The 17473-nt window shown below is 39.4% G+C and overlaps 1 protein-coding gene across 1 annotated transcript in view; it reads left to right on the forward strand.

Moving 5' to 3' along the window:
• LOC150084576 (uncharacterized) overlaps nucleotides 1-17473 on the forward strand; it is a 434502-nt gene that overhangs the window by 277834 nt on the left and 139195 nt on the right. The window contains exon 4 of the mRNA XM_090376289.1: nucleotides 15555-15729. Within this exon, the coding sequence (XP_090232415.1) occupies nucleotides 15555-15729 (175 nt within the window). The remainder of the gene's footprint in view (nucleotides 1-15554; nucleotides 15730-17473) is intronic.

The raw sequence follows: 17473 nt of genomic DNA on the forward strand, positions 1-17473 counted from the left end.
CATGTGGCAGAGAAGAAAAATGCATGGGATACATACAAATTAATGGGTGACATGGAAGCCTATGATAGATATAAGTTGGTCTGTAACCAAGTCACAAAGGAGATTAGGCAGGCAAAGGCAGACTACAAAAAATCCTTGGCAAAGGATGCAAAGAAAAACAGAAAAGAGTTCTTTACCTATTTAAACTCAAGAAGGAAAGGGATGAATCAGATTGGTCCACTGGATATTGATGGTTCAACAGTTGAGGATCCTGCTCAGGTGGCTATCAATCTAAACGAGTACTTTGCATCTACATTCATGCATGAGGAGTTATTCAGGAAGGAGAATGATGTAGGTAAAGTAAACATTGGCAGTGAGCTGGATGATTTTGTAATAACTGAGAGGAAAGTGGAGGAGAGATTGTTGAGGATAAACATTAAAAAGCCACCTGGGGTGGATGGGATCTATCCAGTTATATTAAAGGAGGCAGCAAAGGAAGTAAGCAATCCATTAGCCATAATTATGAGAGCTTCTTTGGACTCAGGGGAAGTACCCATAGACTGGAAATGTGCAAATGTAACCCCAATTCACAAAGCAGGATCAAAGGCTGACACAAGTAATTATAGACCTGTTAGTTTAACTTCTGTTCCAGGTAAATTAATGGAGGCACTGGTTAAAGAAGCACTGCAGGATCATCTAGACAAAAATTCAGTTATAGCTCAGACGCAGCATGGTTTTGTTAAGGGCAGGTCTTGCCTGACCAATTTGATTGGATACTATGATGTAGTCACAAAAGAACTGGATGCAGGGAATAACTTTGATATTATATATTTGGATCTTAGAAAGGCTTTTGATACTGTTGCACATGGAAGACTGCTGCACAAATTGGAGCAGTGTGGCATTGGAGGCAAATTGCTGCTATGGATAAGGGGATGGTTGAGTGGCAGAAGACAGAGAGTGGTAATCAATGGACACTGCTCAACGTGGACTAATGTTATTAGTGGAGTTCCTCAGGGTTCAGTGTTGGGTCCGTTGTTGTTTTCGTTGTTTATGAATGATATTGATGATGGGATATCAAGTTTAATGTCCAAGTTTGCAGATGATACAAAGGTTGGCAGGGTTTTTAAGGACACCACTGACGCTATGCTGCTGCAACAGGATCTGGAAAGGTTGAACAGATGGCCTGAGAGGTGGCAAATGAAGTTTAACATTGACAAATGTAAAGTACTACATATGGGAAACAGTAACCCCAGAGCAACGTATCAACTCTGCGGTACTACACTGACAGTGGTGGAGAATGAAAAGGACCTGGGGGTAATTGTGCAGGCAGATATGAAGTTCTCTGAGCAGTGCAGACGAGCTGCAAGAGTAGCTCATGGTGTCTTGTCAATGATATACAGGAATTTTTCTAGCAGGGTTAAGGAGGTGATTATTCCCTTGTATAAGACAATGGTTAGGCCACATCTTGAGTACTGTATACAGGTCTGGAGGCCTCATTTCAAGAAGGATGTAGAGCTGCCGGAACGGGTACAGAGAAGGGCATCAAGATTCGTGAATGGAACAAAGGGTTGCTCTTACGAAGAAAGGCTTAAGTTTTGCAAATTAGAGTCTGGAGACTAGGCACTGGCGAGGTGATCTGATAGAGGTGTATAAGGCTTTGAATGGTTTGAGCATGCTCAGTGCCAATGGGATTCTTCATCTTGCTCAGAATAATCAGCTCAGAGGGTATAAATTCAAATTGAGGAAGGACGGATGTCGGATAGATGTGCGGAAATTTGCCTTTGGCCAGCGGGTGGTTTGTTGGTGGAACCGACATCCATCACTTGTTGTTGAAGTTGATAGCCTAAACAAATTTAAGGCTCAACTGGACAGGTATTTCGAGCGAACGGAGGGGTGAAATGGGAGTGGTGTGTTTTTTTTTTTTTTTTGGCTGATGCTGAATAAGCTTGCTTTCTTGCATCATATGCCTCTACTAATGCTAATGAATGAAAAAGACCTGAACAAAGGAATGCAGGCAGGCTGCCAGGACAGCTCATGGGCTTTTGTCCATGATGTACAGGAACTCAGCCAGTAGGGATAACAAGATGATTATCCTATTATACGTGGCATAATAGGATAAGGGATAAGGCCTCATCTTCGGTACTGCATAGAGGTCTGGAAGTGTCATTTTAGGAAGGATGTAGAACTGCTGAAATGGGTGTGGAGAAGGATGAGATTAGTGAAGGGAACAAAAGGGTGGTCTTACCAAGAAAGACAGGCTGATTCAGTTATTGATGATTGATGGTATATCATCAATGCTGATGGTATTCTTCTTGTGGAAAGAAATTCAAATTGAAGAAGGATGGTTGCTGGATAGATGTACTAAAGTTTGCCTTCACTCTCCGGTTAGTTAATTGTCTTAACAAACTTCCATCTGTTGTTGTAAAAGTGTCGTTTTTTTTTTTTTTCTTTTTTATGAAATTCCCAAACATGAAAGGTATCAAAACCTATAGTACTTGGTACTGTGCATGGGTTGAAGGAGTATTGGGAAAGGGGGGGGGGGGGGTGCCGGAAACTTTGTTCTAGAGACTAAACATGGGTTTCACCATTTCAAGTAGCCGACTGGGCTAGCCGAGTGGGTAAAGTACCTGCCCGGCAACCCAAAGGTCGCGGGTTCGATTCCCGCCTCGGGCTTGGATCAAAGTACTGCAAAAACCTTGGGAGGTGCAATATGGCCACAGAAGCCGATGCACCAACAACTACCAAATCACCATTTCAAGCCTCCAATAAGCAAAGTGGTTCAGTGAACTAGAGAAATTATTGGAGGAGTGGACAGGTTGAAGTGTTTTTTTTTTTTTTTTTTTTTGACTTATACCTTTTAAGCTTGCTGCCTTGCATCATTTGCCACTAGTAATGCTAATGTGTTTTGATCTTTTTATTTATTGGGATGTTAGAATTAAAATTTTAAAGTTTTTTTATTTTAAGCTATTTAATAGTAATAGAGGCATGTGATGCAAGAAAGCAAGCCTATGAGCTTATGTAGCATCAGATAAAAAAAAAAATCGCACAACCATTCCCTGTAAAAGTTTGTCCAGTTCCTCTCTCATCTTGTTTATATAATACATCATTTAATATTTGACAGAAGGTTGCTGATTAAGGCTACCCACCATCTGATGAGAGACTATTAAGTCTTGAAACATGTCATAATGGTATCTCAGAAGCTTCTGTACAACCCCACCCTCACTCTTCTCTCTTTCACTCTCTCTTCCTCTTTCTCTCTTTCACTCTTTCTCTCTTTCACTCTCTCTCTCTCTCTCTCTCTCTTATCTCTTTCACTTTCTTTCTCTCTCTTGGGGTCTGCCTGTGACATCTATCTTGCCTTACTCAGGCAATCAGTTAGGACAATAACCTGAGCCCTTAGACATCAGAGGTTTTTAGAGCCCTGAACTTCTGCAGCAACAGGTCGTGCTGTATTTTTAATGGGAAGGTTGCTTAGCACCTTTCCATTCCGCAAAATCCATTTTCTAAGTTTGTTTACCCTGGCGTGGTTTAGGATGTTGGCAGAGAGAATGCAACACGTATATAACACTTAACAATATTTATTACAAACAAAAAGGTCATGTACACAAGCTACTTTCATACCATAAACATATAACGAATAAAATATGCATCAATCTATGCGCGATCATTTTGAAACAGAAAGAAATAAGAATCACAGGTTTGGCGATTTCATAGGTTTGTATATTTTAACTTTCTAGACAAATCCTCTCCCTTTCTTTAAACTTCCTCTAAGTAATACAAAGGCGTGAACAATAATACATGTTATTAACTTGATTCTACTTTATACATATATAAAAGAAACTCAGAAAGGAAGCATTGAGTTTAGAATATATTTTGGCTGTTTCACACAAGTTCATTTATGCATAAGAATGGTCTTCGCTTACCAATTTAGGTGGATTTGTCCCTAGGCTTGTTGCAAGGCTTCCTTCTGTAGAGGGATTGGCAGCGGTCTCTGGTCCTCGCAATTCTATCTTTCTTAGGTGAAAGGGTAATGCAGGCGGCTACTGAAGGAGCTCAGATGAGAAGAGTGGTGACTGAGGCAACGATGAGAGCCACACTGGAGATTACGATGACCATGGCGATCCACGACCACACCCCAACGATCCTTTGGTTTCCTTTTGAGTACTTTTTATTCTTTGGGCTTGCCTTTGTCTTTGAGAGCAAAGTTCTCTCATTGGACACGGGAAGTCACTAGTTTCCTGTCCCGGATGGTCCAGGGATGACTTGCACCCCCCAAATGGATCCCCTCATCTCTGGGTGTTTTGCCTGGCATCCTAGTGTCGGAGATATTAATGAAATGCCTGCCTACTTATTTTCTCATGCAGCTTCCCATCCTGGCCAACCTCCCACGATTTCCGTTATGTTACCCCGGTCGTAAAACTTTTGGGTATCGCAGTTGGCGAAGAGAGCCAAGCTTGCAGTATTCTTTCAATTGTACTTTGATTTCTGCAGTTTTAGACATATTCCTAGATAATATTCTTTCAGGCTCCGTGTATGCTATGTTTCGACAATATGCCATGAATGTACCGTTTTCCTTGCCCCATGTGCTATGATAATCTTCAGGGAAGTTTTTAATCTTGCTTCTCATCAGCTACGGGGAGGAAAACAGTGAGAGATTTTCATGTTCCCTGGGAAACAAACTTTGTCTAGCTACAATGGGCATATTCTCTCTCTATTCTTTCAGTTGGCAATAAATGTCCACAGTTACACAACTCGGGCTTGATGTTGCTCCCTTACAATATTGCTGACTGGGTATTAGTATAGATAGGTTATAATTTCAGGGAAAGTTAAAAACTCTCGGGCTAACACTGCTTTATGAATAGCAGAATTTGCTTTTGGTGTTGCTATTCAATTATAACACAAAATTGGTAAATTTAGGTTGATTTGGGTTAATAGTGTTATTTCTAAAGTGAGCATAAGCACAATATTTGTTACTGTCACTGTGGAGACAAAGAATCTTGAGATGTAAGATGTAGAAATAGAACATGCTGTTATTAAAAAAGAGGGGGAAAGCTGAACCTAATTCCATTTCTTTAATTAATTGAAAAGTAATTTTTCAGTTTTCTCATCTATAACTTTGTTCTTAACTTGCAAAAATGAAGGTGATGCAGTCTTAAAGTTTTCTTTTTTTTTTAATGTATCTCAATATGGTTGCCATTAGTCATTTTTGGGACATTCCAATGAAGGTCAGTTTCTTGTCGCATTGTCATTGGCATTTCAGGTGTAATTACTCTTTCAGTCACTGTGAAGATTCTGTTTGTCATCTCTTTCATACCAATCAGTAATGGTAGTTTATAAATGTCATTCTTAACCAGCAGTAATGTTATTTTTGAGGGTACCTGTCCTGACAGATACCGTCGAAATAATGTTCCTATGTTAGCTGTTAATGACTGATTAAAGAGTAAAGATGGGAAAATAAAACCTGATATTCTCTCCAAATGCCCACTATATAGTGGGAAGAGAGGTGAATTGTTTCATATTTCTCGTGCTGTGTGAAATATATCTGAAAACATTCTAAGCAGACCCATATATGCACATTTGAAATTTCATGCACTTAACCGTGTTTAAAACTGAAAAATGGATATGTTTTTGAAAATAAAAGTAAACAAAATCTGTTAGAATATGCCAACAGAAATTGACTTATAGAAAAATGTTAGGTAAGCTAATCTGTAAGAGCTTATTGTACTGGTAAACAATCCTGTATTCTATTTTGGTATAAAATGTGTTTTTTCCCAGTGAAATTTAATTTATTTTGCAATGTGGACAAAAAAAAAAAAAAAAAAAAACTACATTTTCTAAAAATTCTCTTGCTTTATTCTTGCTGATTTTCCTCCAGCTTACAAATGACTGATCTTCAACTTTTTGAAAGTCAAAAATTTGCAGGCAAAGGTTAGTTAGCATTAGCATTAGTAGAGGCATATGATGCAAGAAAGCAAGCTTATGCAGCATCAGCCAAAAAAAAAAAACCCTTTCACTTCACCCCTCCGTTTATTCGAAATATCTGTCCAGCTGAGCCTTAAATTTATTTAGGCTATCAACTTCCAAAACAAGGGATGGAAGTCTGTTCCACCAACCAACCAACTACCCGCTGGCTAAAGGCAAATTTCCGCACATCTATCCTACATCTGTCTTTCCTCAATTTGAATTTATGCCCTCTTAAGTGATTATTCTGAGCAAGAGGCAGAATCCCATCAGCATTGAGCATGCTCAAACCATTCAAGGCTTTGTACACCTCTATCAGATCACCTCGCCGGTGTCTAGTCTCCAGACACTGTAATTTGCAAAACTTAAGCCTTTCTTTGTAAGAGCAACCCTTCATTCCGTTCACTAACCTTGTTGCCCTTCTCTGTACTCGTTCCAGCAGCTCTACATCCTTCTTGAAATGAGGCCTCCAGACCTGAATACAGTACACAAGGTGCGGCCTAACCATTGCCTTATACAAGGGAATAATCACCTCCCTATCAATGCTAGAAAAATTCTTGTATATCATTGATAAGACACCATGAGCTACTCTTGCAGCCCATCTGCACTGCTTAGAGAATTTCATATCTGCCTACACAATTACCCCCAGGTCCTTTTCATTCTCTACCACTGTCAGTATAGTACCACAGAGTTGAAACGTTGCTCTGGGGTTGCTGTTTCCCATATGTAGTACTTTACATTTGTCAATGTTAAACTTCATTTGCCACCTCTCAGCCCATCTGCTCAACCTTTCCAGATCCTATTGCAGCAGCGTAGCGTCCTTAACAACCCTGCCAACCTCTGTATGATCTGCAAACTTGGACATCAAACTTGATATACCATCATCAATATTATTTATAAATACAGAAAACAACAATGGACCCAACACTGAACCCTGAGGGACTCCACTAATAACATTAGTCCACGATGAGCAGTGTCCATTAATTACCACTCTCTGTCCTCTGCCACTCAACCATTCCTTTATCCATAGCAACAATTTGCCACCAATGCCACACTGTTCCAATTTGTGCAGCAGTCTTCCATGTGCAACAGTATCAAAAGCCATTCTAAGATCCAAATATATAATATCAAAGTTATTCACTGCATCCAATTCTTTTGTGATTACATCATAGTATCCAGTCAAATTGTTCAGGCAAGACCTTCCCTAAACAAAACCATGCTGTGTCTGAGCTATAACTGAATTCTTGTCAAGATGATCCTGCAGTGCTTCTTTAACCAGTGCTTCCGTTAATTTTCCTGAAACAGAAGTTAAACTCACAGGTCTATAATTACTTGTGTCAGCCTTTGATCCTCCTTTGTGAATTGGGGTTACATTTGCACATCTCCAGTCTGTGAGTACCTCCCCTGAGTCCAAGGAAGCTCTCATAATTATGGCTAATGGATTGCTTACTTCCTTTGCTGCCTCCTTTAATATAACTGGATAGATCCCATCCACCCCAGATGCCTTTCTTGTATATATCTTCAACAATTTCTCCTCCACTTTACTCTCAGTTATTACAAGATCATCTAGGTCACTGGCAGTGTTTACTTCATCTATGGCATTCCCCTTCCTGAATAACTCCTCATGTGTGAATGTAGATGCAGAATATTGATTTAGTTTGTTAGCTACCTGAGCAGGATCATGAACAGTTGAACCATCGATATCAAGTGGACCAATCTGATTCATTCCCTTCTAGAGTTTACATAAATAAAGAACTCCTTGCTGTTTTTCTTTGCATCCCTTGCCAAAGATTTCTCGTAATCTGCCTTCGCCTGCCCAACCTCCTTTGTAACTTAGTTATAGATCAACTTATATCTATCATAGGCTTCGGTGTCACATGTTAATTTATATGTATCCCATGCATTTTTCTTCTCTGCCATATGTCTTATTAGTTCATCTGACATCCATTTAGGCCTGAACCTTGAACAATATTTCTTAGTTGGTATGTAAAGCCTAGTAGCTTCCAAGATAGATTCTTTGAATGCTTCCCATTTTGAGTTTGCTGTTGGTAACATCATCATTGTTGAAAAAAAAAAAAGCCGTGAAATAGGGTTGAATTTGAAAGTGTCTGCAATTCTGCCCAGACACGATAGGAGGGAGTATATGATGTGAGAGCCTTGTCGATCGATTTGGCCCTGGAAAGATTGTGCAAGGCTCAAGGGGTAGAATTTTTTTCAGCCTGGACTGTACTTGTTAACAGGAGAGATTGCTTCTACAGGGATGGGATACACTTAAATAGAAAGGGTGCAAGAATGTTTGCTGATGCTATCGAGGCAGTGTTAGGTGGGTCGGGAAACTGCTAGCTTGGGGGGGAGACAAAGACGAATACATTAACAGTAGCCACTGGCAGAGGTGAAAGAGATTCTTGCACTGCTTCTATTGGAATGAGCAGAAGCCTGAAAAACAAGATGCAGGATATTTCAGAGACTGCTGGGGGAGTCATTGCGGTACAAGTAAACACATGGGTTGTGTTAGGGTAGCTAAGAATAGGAATAGGTGCATGTATAGTTGCGTGTACACCAATGCTAGGAGTTTAGTAAATACATTTGATGAATTTGAGGTATTGCTCAAAACATCAAAGCCAGATATTGTTGGGATATCAGAGACATGGTGTCACACAGAAATAAGGAATGCAGAACTGGAATTTGGGGAATACAATGTGTATAGAAAGAATAGACAGGACAGGAGGGGAGGAGGGGTTATGCTATTAGTTAAGAAACACAAAGTCCAAGGAAGTGAAGCCAGTCGACATCGATGGACAGAGCAGTGTCGAGTCAGTTTGGTGTGACATAAGCATAGGGAAATCAAAATTGAGAGTCCGAGTGTGCTATAGGCCTAATGACTCTGATGAGTGTAATAAGAAACTGTACAGTGAAATAGAGTGGGCCAGTAAATCAGAGAGTCTTATAATGGGAGATTTTATTTTCCCAGATATTGACTGGTATTTGGGAGCTGGTTACTCACACACCAGAAAGGCTTTTGTGGATTTATTGGATGATTGTTTTCTACATCAGCATGTTTGGGAGGCAACTAGAGGGAGGAATTCTCTTGATTTGATTATCAGCAGTGATTCTTCATGCATTAAGAATCTGCAGATAAATGAGCCACTAGGTGGCAGTGATCACAGTGTGCTGAAGTGAGATTTACTCAAAGAGGTAACTACCATTAGGGGTAAAGGGAAGGGTTATTGCTTTCGTAAAGGCGACTACGATGGACTGAGACAGTATTTAAATTCTATACAGTGGGACCAACTGATGATGTTACCAACAGCAAATGCAAAATGGGAAGCATTCAAAGAACTTATCTTGGAAGCTACTAGGCTTTACATACCAACTAAGAAATATTGTTCAAGGTTTAGGCCTAAATGGATGTCAGATGAACTAATGAGGCATATGGCAGAGAAGAAACATGCATGGGATACATACAAATTAACACATGACACAGAAGCCTATGATAGATACAAGTTGATCTGTAACCAAGTTACCAAGGAGGTTGGGCAGGCGAAGGCAGATTACGAGAAATCTTTGGCAAGGAATGCAAAGAAAAACAGCAAGGAGTTCTTTACTTGTGTAAACTCTAGAAGGAAGGGGATGAATCAGATTAGTCCACTTGATATTGATGGGTCAACTGTTGATGATCCTGCTCAGGTAGCTAACAACCTAAATGAATATTTTGCATCGACATTCACACATGAGGAGTTATTTAGCAAGGGGAAAGCCAGGGGTGTATTCAACTCTACAGTAAACTAGAGAATCTTGTAATAACTGAGAGTAAAATGGAGAAGAAATTGTTGAAAATAAACACAAGAAAGCCACCCGGTGTGGATGGTATCTATCCAGTTGTATTACAGGAGGCAGCAGAGGAAGTAAGCAAACCCTTAGCCATAATTATGAGAGCTACCTTGGTCTCAGGGGAGGTACCCACAGACTGGAGATGTGCATATGTGACCCCAATTCACAAAGGAGGATCAAAGGCTGACACAAGTAATTATAGACCTGTGAGCTTAACTTCTGTTCCAGGAAAATTAATGGAGGCACTAGTTAAAGAAGCACTGCAGGATCATTTAGACAAGACTTCAGTTATAACTCGGACACAGCATGGTTTTGTTAAGGGGAAGTCTTGCCTGACCAATTTGATTGGATACTATGATGCAGTCAGAAAAGAACTGGATGCATGGAATACCTTTGATATTATATACTTGGATCTTAGAAAGGCTTTTGATACTGTTGCACATGGAAGACTGCTGCACAAATTGGAGCAGCGTGGCATTGGAGGCAAATTGCTGCTGTGGATAAAGGGTTGAATGAGGGGGAGAAGACAGAGTGTGGTAATCAATGGACACTGCTCGTCGTGGACTAATGTTATTAGTGGAGTCCCTCAGGGCTCAGTGTTGGGTCCATTATTGTTTTCTGTGTTTATATATATGATATTGATGATTGTATATCAAGCTTAATGTCGAAGTTTGCAGACGATACAAAAGTTGGCAGGGTTGTCAAGGACACTACTGGCACTATGCTGCTGCAACAGGTTCTGGAAAGGTTGAGCAGATGGGCTCAGAGGTGGCAAATGAAGTTTACCATTGACAAATGTAAAGTACTACACATGGGAAACAGCAACCCCAGAGCAACGTATCAACTCTGTGGTAGTACACTGACAGTGGTAGAGAATGAAAAGGACCTGGGGGTAATTGCGTAGGCAGATTGAAGTTCTCTGAGCAGTGCACATGGGCTGCAAGAATAGCTCATGGTGTCTTATCAATGATATACAGGAATTTTTCTAGCAGGGATAAGGAGGTGATTATTCCCTTGTATAAGGCAATCGTCAGGCCACACCTAGAGTACGGTATACAGGTCTGGAGGCCTCATTTCAAGAAGGATGTAGAGCTGCTGGAACGAGTGCAGAGAAGGGCAACAAGATTAGTGAATGGAACAAAGGGGTGCTCTTACGAAGAAAGGCTTAAGTTTTGCAAATTACAGTGTCTGGAGACTAGGCACCAGCGAGATGATCTGATAGAGGTGTATAAAGCCTTGAATGGTTTGAGCATGCTCAGTGCTGATGGGATTCTTCCTCTCGCTCACCATAATCACCTGAGAGAGTATAAATTCAAATTGAGGAAAGACAGATGTAGGATAGACGTGCGGAAATTTGCCTTTACCCAGCGGGTGGTTGGTTGGTGGAACAGACTTCCATCCCTTGTCGTGGAAGTTGATAGCCTAAATAAGTTTAAGGCTCAGCTGGACAGGTATTTTGAACGAACAGAGGGGTGAAGTGGAAGTGGTTTTTTTCTTTTTTTTTTTGGCTGATGCTGCATAAGCTTGCTTTCTTGCATCAAATGCCTCAACTAATTCTAATGCTAGTTGCACATGGAAGCTAGTTGGTCCCACTGTATAGAATTTAAATACTGTCTGACTATTGTATCCGCCTTTACGAAAGCAATAACCCTTCCCTTCACCCCTGATGGTAGTTACCTCCTTGAGTAAATCCCACTTCAGCACACTGTGATCACTGCCTCCTAGTGGTTCCTGTTTCTGCAGATTCTTAATGCATGAAAAATCACTTCTGATAATCAAATCAAGAGTATTTCTCCCTCTAGTTGCCTCCCGAACATGCTGATTTAGAAAACAATCATCCACTAAATCCACAAAAACCTTGCTAGTGTGTGAGTGACTATCCCACAAATTCCAGTCAATATCTGGGGAATTAAAATCCCCCATTATAAGACTCCCTGATGTACTGGCCTACTCTATTTCCCTGTACAGTTTCTTATTATACTCATCAGAGTCATTAGGCCTATAGCACACTCCTACTCTCAATTTTGATCTCCCAATGCTTATGTCACCAAACTGACTCGACACTGCACTGTCCAGTGACTGGCTTCACTTACTTGGATTTTATGTGTTTCTTAACTAATAGCATAACCCCTCCTCCCTTCCTATCCTGTGTATCCTTTCTGTAGACGTTGTACTCCCCAAATTCCAGTTCTGCATTCCTTATATCTGTGTGACACCACTTCTCTGATATCCCAACAAACCACCTTTGATGATGCTTTGAGCAACACCTCAAATTCATCAAATTTATTTTCCAAACTCCTAGCATTGGTGTACACGCAAGTATACATGCACCTGTTCTTTTTCTTAGCTTCCCTAACGCAACCCATGTGTTTACTTGTACCCCAATGACTTCCAGCAGTCTCTGAAATATCCTGCATCTTATTTTCCAGGCTGTCTGCTCATTCCAATAGAAGCAGTGCAAGAATCACTTTCACCTCTGCCAGTGGTTACTTTTAATATATTAGTCCTTGTATCCCCCCAATCTAGCAGTTTTCCGACCTACCTAACACTGCCTCGATAGCATCAGCAGACATTCTTGCACCCTTTCTATTTAAGTGTATCCTATCCCTGTAGAAGCAGTCTCTCCTGTTAACAAGTACAGACCAGACTGAAAAAAATTCTACCCCTTGAGCCTTGCACAATCTTTCCAGGGCCGAATTGATCGACAAGGCTCTCATCATATACTCCCTCCTATCGTGTCTGGGCAGAATTGCAGACACTTTCAAATTCAACTCTAATTCACGGCTTTTTTTCAGCAGTGACCTGTACTTGTTAAGTAATTCAGCCGGGCTCCTACTCTTAATATCATTAGTGCTGTCATCTTTTAAGGGCACCTTTTGTGCCCTGAAAAGATGATATCTGCTCTACAACATCATCAACCTTTGCCCTTTGCAGGCATACCCTGGTCCTGTACCACCTTTCCTTTTTACAAAGCATGTTTCCATGACAGTAGAGTCCCCATTAACTGCTAGTTCCTTTGGGACCAGCACATTCTGCCTTGGGGGTTGCCGCTTTGTTGTGGCAACCTCCAAGGCAGAATGGGAGTTCTAAAGGTTTGTCGAAAACATTTGTGTTAGGTAACAAACCAGGAAGTGATGCATTCGCTAATAAACTTCCTGATGTAGTCAAAATTATAAGAACTGATTATATTGAGTTTTTTTTATATCACAGTATATGCAGGTAGTAGAAAGAACTCTGCAAAAAGTTTTAATAATATTAGTATTTATAGTGCAAATGATGCAAGAAAGCAAGCTTATACTGCATCAGTCGTAAGAAGGGGGAGGGAATCCATCTCACCTATCAATCCACTTCCATAACAGTGGATGGAGGTTGTTTCAGCAATCAATCATCTATTGGCTGAAAGCAGACTTCTGCACATCTATTCTGCAATCATCCTTCTTCATTTATATGCATAGTCTGAACAAGAGAGAGAGAATCCCATCAGCATTGAGTTTGCTCACGCCATTCCGTCAAATCACCTTGCAGTTGCCTAGTTCCCGAACACAAAAAATTTGCAGAACTGAAGCCTTCATTGGTTAGAGCACCCGTTTGTTGCCCATCAACAATCTCGTTGCCCTTCTCTGTACCCATTCCGGTAGCTCTACATTTCAAAAATAATTCCTCCATACCTGTATGCAGTACTGAAGATGTGGCCTGATGATTGCCTTATAATTTTATATCTGACTCCATAATTATTCCTGGGTCCTTTTTTCATTTTTACTACCCTAAGTGTAGTACCACAGATGATATGTAGCTCTGGGATTACTGCTACCCCTACCTTGAATTTGTTAATGTTAAACTTCAATTGCCATTTCTCAGCCAATCTGCCTACATTTACTAGATCTTGTTGCAGCAGCATGCCATCAATTACTGTTATTAACCACCCTGCAAACTTTTATATTATCTGCTGACACAGATGTTAAGCCTCATGTACCCTCATTAGTATCATTAATAAACACATGAAATGACAATGGGCCCAGCAACAAACCCTGGTGTACTCCACTAATAGCATTAGTCTGCAATGAGCAGTGTCCATTGATAACTGCACTCTGTCTTCTCCCATGCACCCATCCCTTTATCCATAGCAGTAACTTTTCCTTAAACTGCTCCAGTTTATACTGCAGTCTTCTGTGTGAAACAGTGTCAAAAGCTTTCCTAAAATCTAAGTATATGATATCAAAATTATTTTTTGTATCCAGTTCCTTTGTGACCACATCATAGTATCCAATCAAATTGGTCAAACAGGTTTCCTTTTAACAAACCCCTGCTGTTTCTGAAGTATAATTGCAGCCTTGTGTAGGTGATCCAGCATTTCTTTTTTTACCAGTGCCTCCATTATATTCTCCCAAACAAAAGTTAAACTAAGAGGGCTGTAATTACTTTTTTCACCCTTTGATCCTCTTTGACTTGGAGTTTCATTTGCACATCTCCAGTAAGTGGGGACCTCCACTGAATCCAAGGATGCTCTTATAATTATGGCTAAGGGTTTGCTTACTTCCTTTGCTGCTTCCCTTAATATAACTGGATAGATTCCACCCCAAGTGCCTTCCTTATGTTTATCTATAATAATTTCTCCTCCACTTTGCTCCCAGTTATTATTCAATGCTGATACCAAAGAGGATCATGGTAATTCATTTATGTCATGTTCTCTCATATTGTACCATTGTTTTATAAATATGAATAGATTAAGAGAAATTTACCTCAATATGAAACGTAGAACACTTATATATGATACTCTCCAGAAATTAAAACGAATATAAGACAATAGATTAAAAAATTAAAAAGTTAAATGTAAATTTTGAAAAACAATTTTCGAAAAAAGGAAGGAAAATCGTTTTTTCAAAATTTATGTTAAACTTTTAAAAAATTTTGAATTAATTTTTAATTGTGTTCGATTGATTTTTTAATCTATTTTGCATTAATCATTTGCTGTTAATCTTATATTCGTTTTAATTTCTAAAGAGTATAATACGGAAGTTCTATGCATCATATTGAGGTAAATTTGTTTTATTCTACAAATATTGAAGACAATGTATAGAGCATCATAGCTCTGCTTATACTATCAAAAAAACATGAATAGAGTATACAAGTAAATAAATTTGATTTGTTACATTTATGAATTTTTCTTTAATTTTGCTGATTATCTAGAGTTTTGATTATTCTGCAAAATTTATTTCTCAACCACTGCAGATATTCGGTTATCTACTGTATTAAATAATTCATTAATAAATGAATATTGTGGTTTATTGATGCTTCAGTATTCAGTTTAAATGAGGGGGTTACATTGCCCCTCTTTGGTATCAGTATTTCCAAAAGTAGGTGGAAACTACAGTGAAGGACCAAAGATTTGATGATATTGGCATCAAAAATGAAGTTCCTTGGAATATCTGCAGACATTGCTTTCTGATGTAAAAACACACACATGCTTGTACAAACAATAACATCCAAGTAACTATAAGAGCTAAATCTTTGCAACTAGTACACAGTGTCCTGAGTAGCTCTTATAGTTACTTGGATGTTATTGTTTGTACGAGCATGTGTGTGTTTTTACATCAGAAAGCAATATCTGCAGATATCCCAAGGCCCTTCATTTTTGATGACTCAGTAATGTTTTTTCAATATTTAAATTCACTCTATTAATTGACTGAACCTTGTATACACATAGCTAATGTAACAAATCTGAATAACTTTGCACTTAAATTTCAAAAATAAAATGTCCCGTGTTTCTTTGTTTCCATATACAGGTTGTAGAAGATTCACTCTTTCACCTAACTGTTCATAGAGACAGAGCATTAACTTATAAAACAGAAGAGATTCAGATTACTGTTCAAGATGAATTTTATGTTGAGCAGAACAAAAGTGGACTGGTAAACAAACAGGTTGCCCGTGTGCGCTTATTTTTTTTGGCATTTATTACAGGTTAGTAAATGCATATTCTTATGAATATAATTTCTCATCTGTTTGTTAATTTAAGATTTATGAAAAGGTTTATTCCAGTTAGTAGAAGCTTGGTGGTTCTAAGTGATAGCTTATTATTTCATTTCTACACAAATTTAACTTTAAGTATAAATTTTGTGTTAATGGATAAGTAATTAGCTATGTTCAGTGCTTGACATTCTCTTTTAACTACCACCTCAGCTTTCATCTAAAACAACTGTTTTCACCATTTTAATTTGGCATCATTGTTTATGGGGTCTTTTACAAAATTAAAGAGACTAATATGAAAAAAAAAAATTATTGTTAAATTTTCTACTACCAGTGATTCTCTCCTTCAAAGTGGCTTCCTTTTGGGAAGCTACTCATTTATGATCTTTTCTTTTCATTGCCTCCAGCACTCTGTCCATGTATGGTAGCAGTGTTGCAGTCTTCTTCTTCTTTGAGGCTCTTCACTGCATCAGTTACAGTGCTCTGGATGTTGTTGATTGTCTCAAAATGATGTTATTTCAGGCAATCCTGGAAAAAGAAAAGTTGCATGGTAGCAGGAAATATGGTGACTGCAGGAGCACTGGACTGTTTTTGGAAGTTAGAAACATTCCAGGCTTTGTGCATTGCCAGGGTGCATTGCCCTGATGCAAACCCAGTTTTAGGCCCTTTCAGGTCAAACATGCAAAAATCCTTTTCCTGTAACCATTCAAGGATTTCTCGATAGAAAGTTTGGTTGATGACAGTTTTATCTTGAGGCACAAACCCTTAGTGCATTACTCCACACTTATCAAAAACCAGATGAATATTGATTTGATTCTGGATTTGCTCATTCTTGCTTTCTTTAGATCATCATCAGCCGTTTTCAATCCATTGCAGGATGAAGGTCTCTCCGGCAACTTTTCTTTAGGTATTACTCTGTCTTTTTGTTTCTGGGTTATACCAAAATCCATGTTTTGTCACCTGTTATCACTTGCTGAAGAAACTGTGGCTCAGTTTCAACATGATTGAGAAGGTTGAGGCAGCTGTTCTTCAGTGAGACTATTTGGCACCATTTTCGTATAAATTTTGTGTTTGTCTAAATGCTCTTTAAAATGTCATAGACAGCTCAGTGATTCATATTCAGCTTAAGGTAAAGGTAAACTGCAGCCATTATCAACCCATTGCAGGATGGAAGCCTCCTCAACAATTCATACTGAGGGAAATGGACCGTAATCTGCTACACTGGTCCAGTACAGGTTGGCAGATCGACCGCGTTTAGCAATCAGGGGCTTGAACCCCGGTCTACTCAAAGAGCGTGTGCTACTGCACTCCCGCTCCTGACCATTCGGCTATAGATTCAGCTTACCTGCCATTAATCTCATGGTCAGCCATCAGTCAGAGCACTTACCCTCTCCATATTTTCTCTGTTATTGCTGAGACAGGTGTGTGTGTGTGTGTGGTGTGTGTGTGTGTGTGTGTGTGTGTGTGTGTGTGTGTGTGTGTGTGTGTGTGTGTGTGTGTGTGTGTGTGTGTGTGTGTGTGTGGTGCATCTTAAAAAGCTGTATCAGCTTCCAAAAATAGGCCTATTGTAAAACTTGGGCTTGGAATAAGACTCAATCTATATAAGCACTTTTCGTATGTTTCCATCATGCTTTCATTAAGTTTGACACAAAATTTGATGGTGGAACAATGGTTCATATTCTCCCATTCCATTTTTCGTGATAAAATCAACTTCAGCAATCAACTTCGTGATTGCCAC

The sequence above is a fragment of the Mastigoproctus giganteus genome, chromosome 6 (genome assembly GCF_048544385.1).
Source record: "Mastigoproctus giganteus isolate SK-2022 chromosome 6, ASM4854438v1, whole genome shotgun sequence".
Taxonomy (NCBI): domain Eukaryota; kingdom Metazoa; phylum Arthropoda; class Arachnida; order Uropygi; family Thelyphonidae; genus Mastigoproctus; species Mastigoproctus giganteus.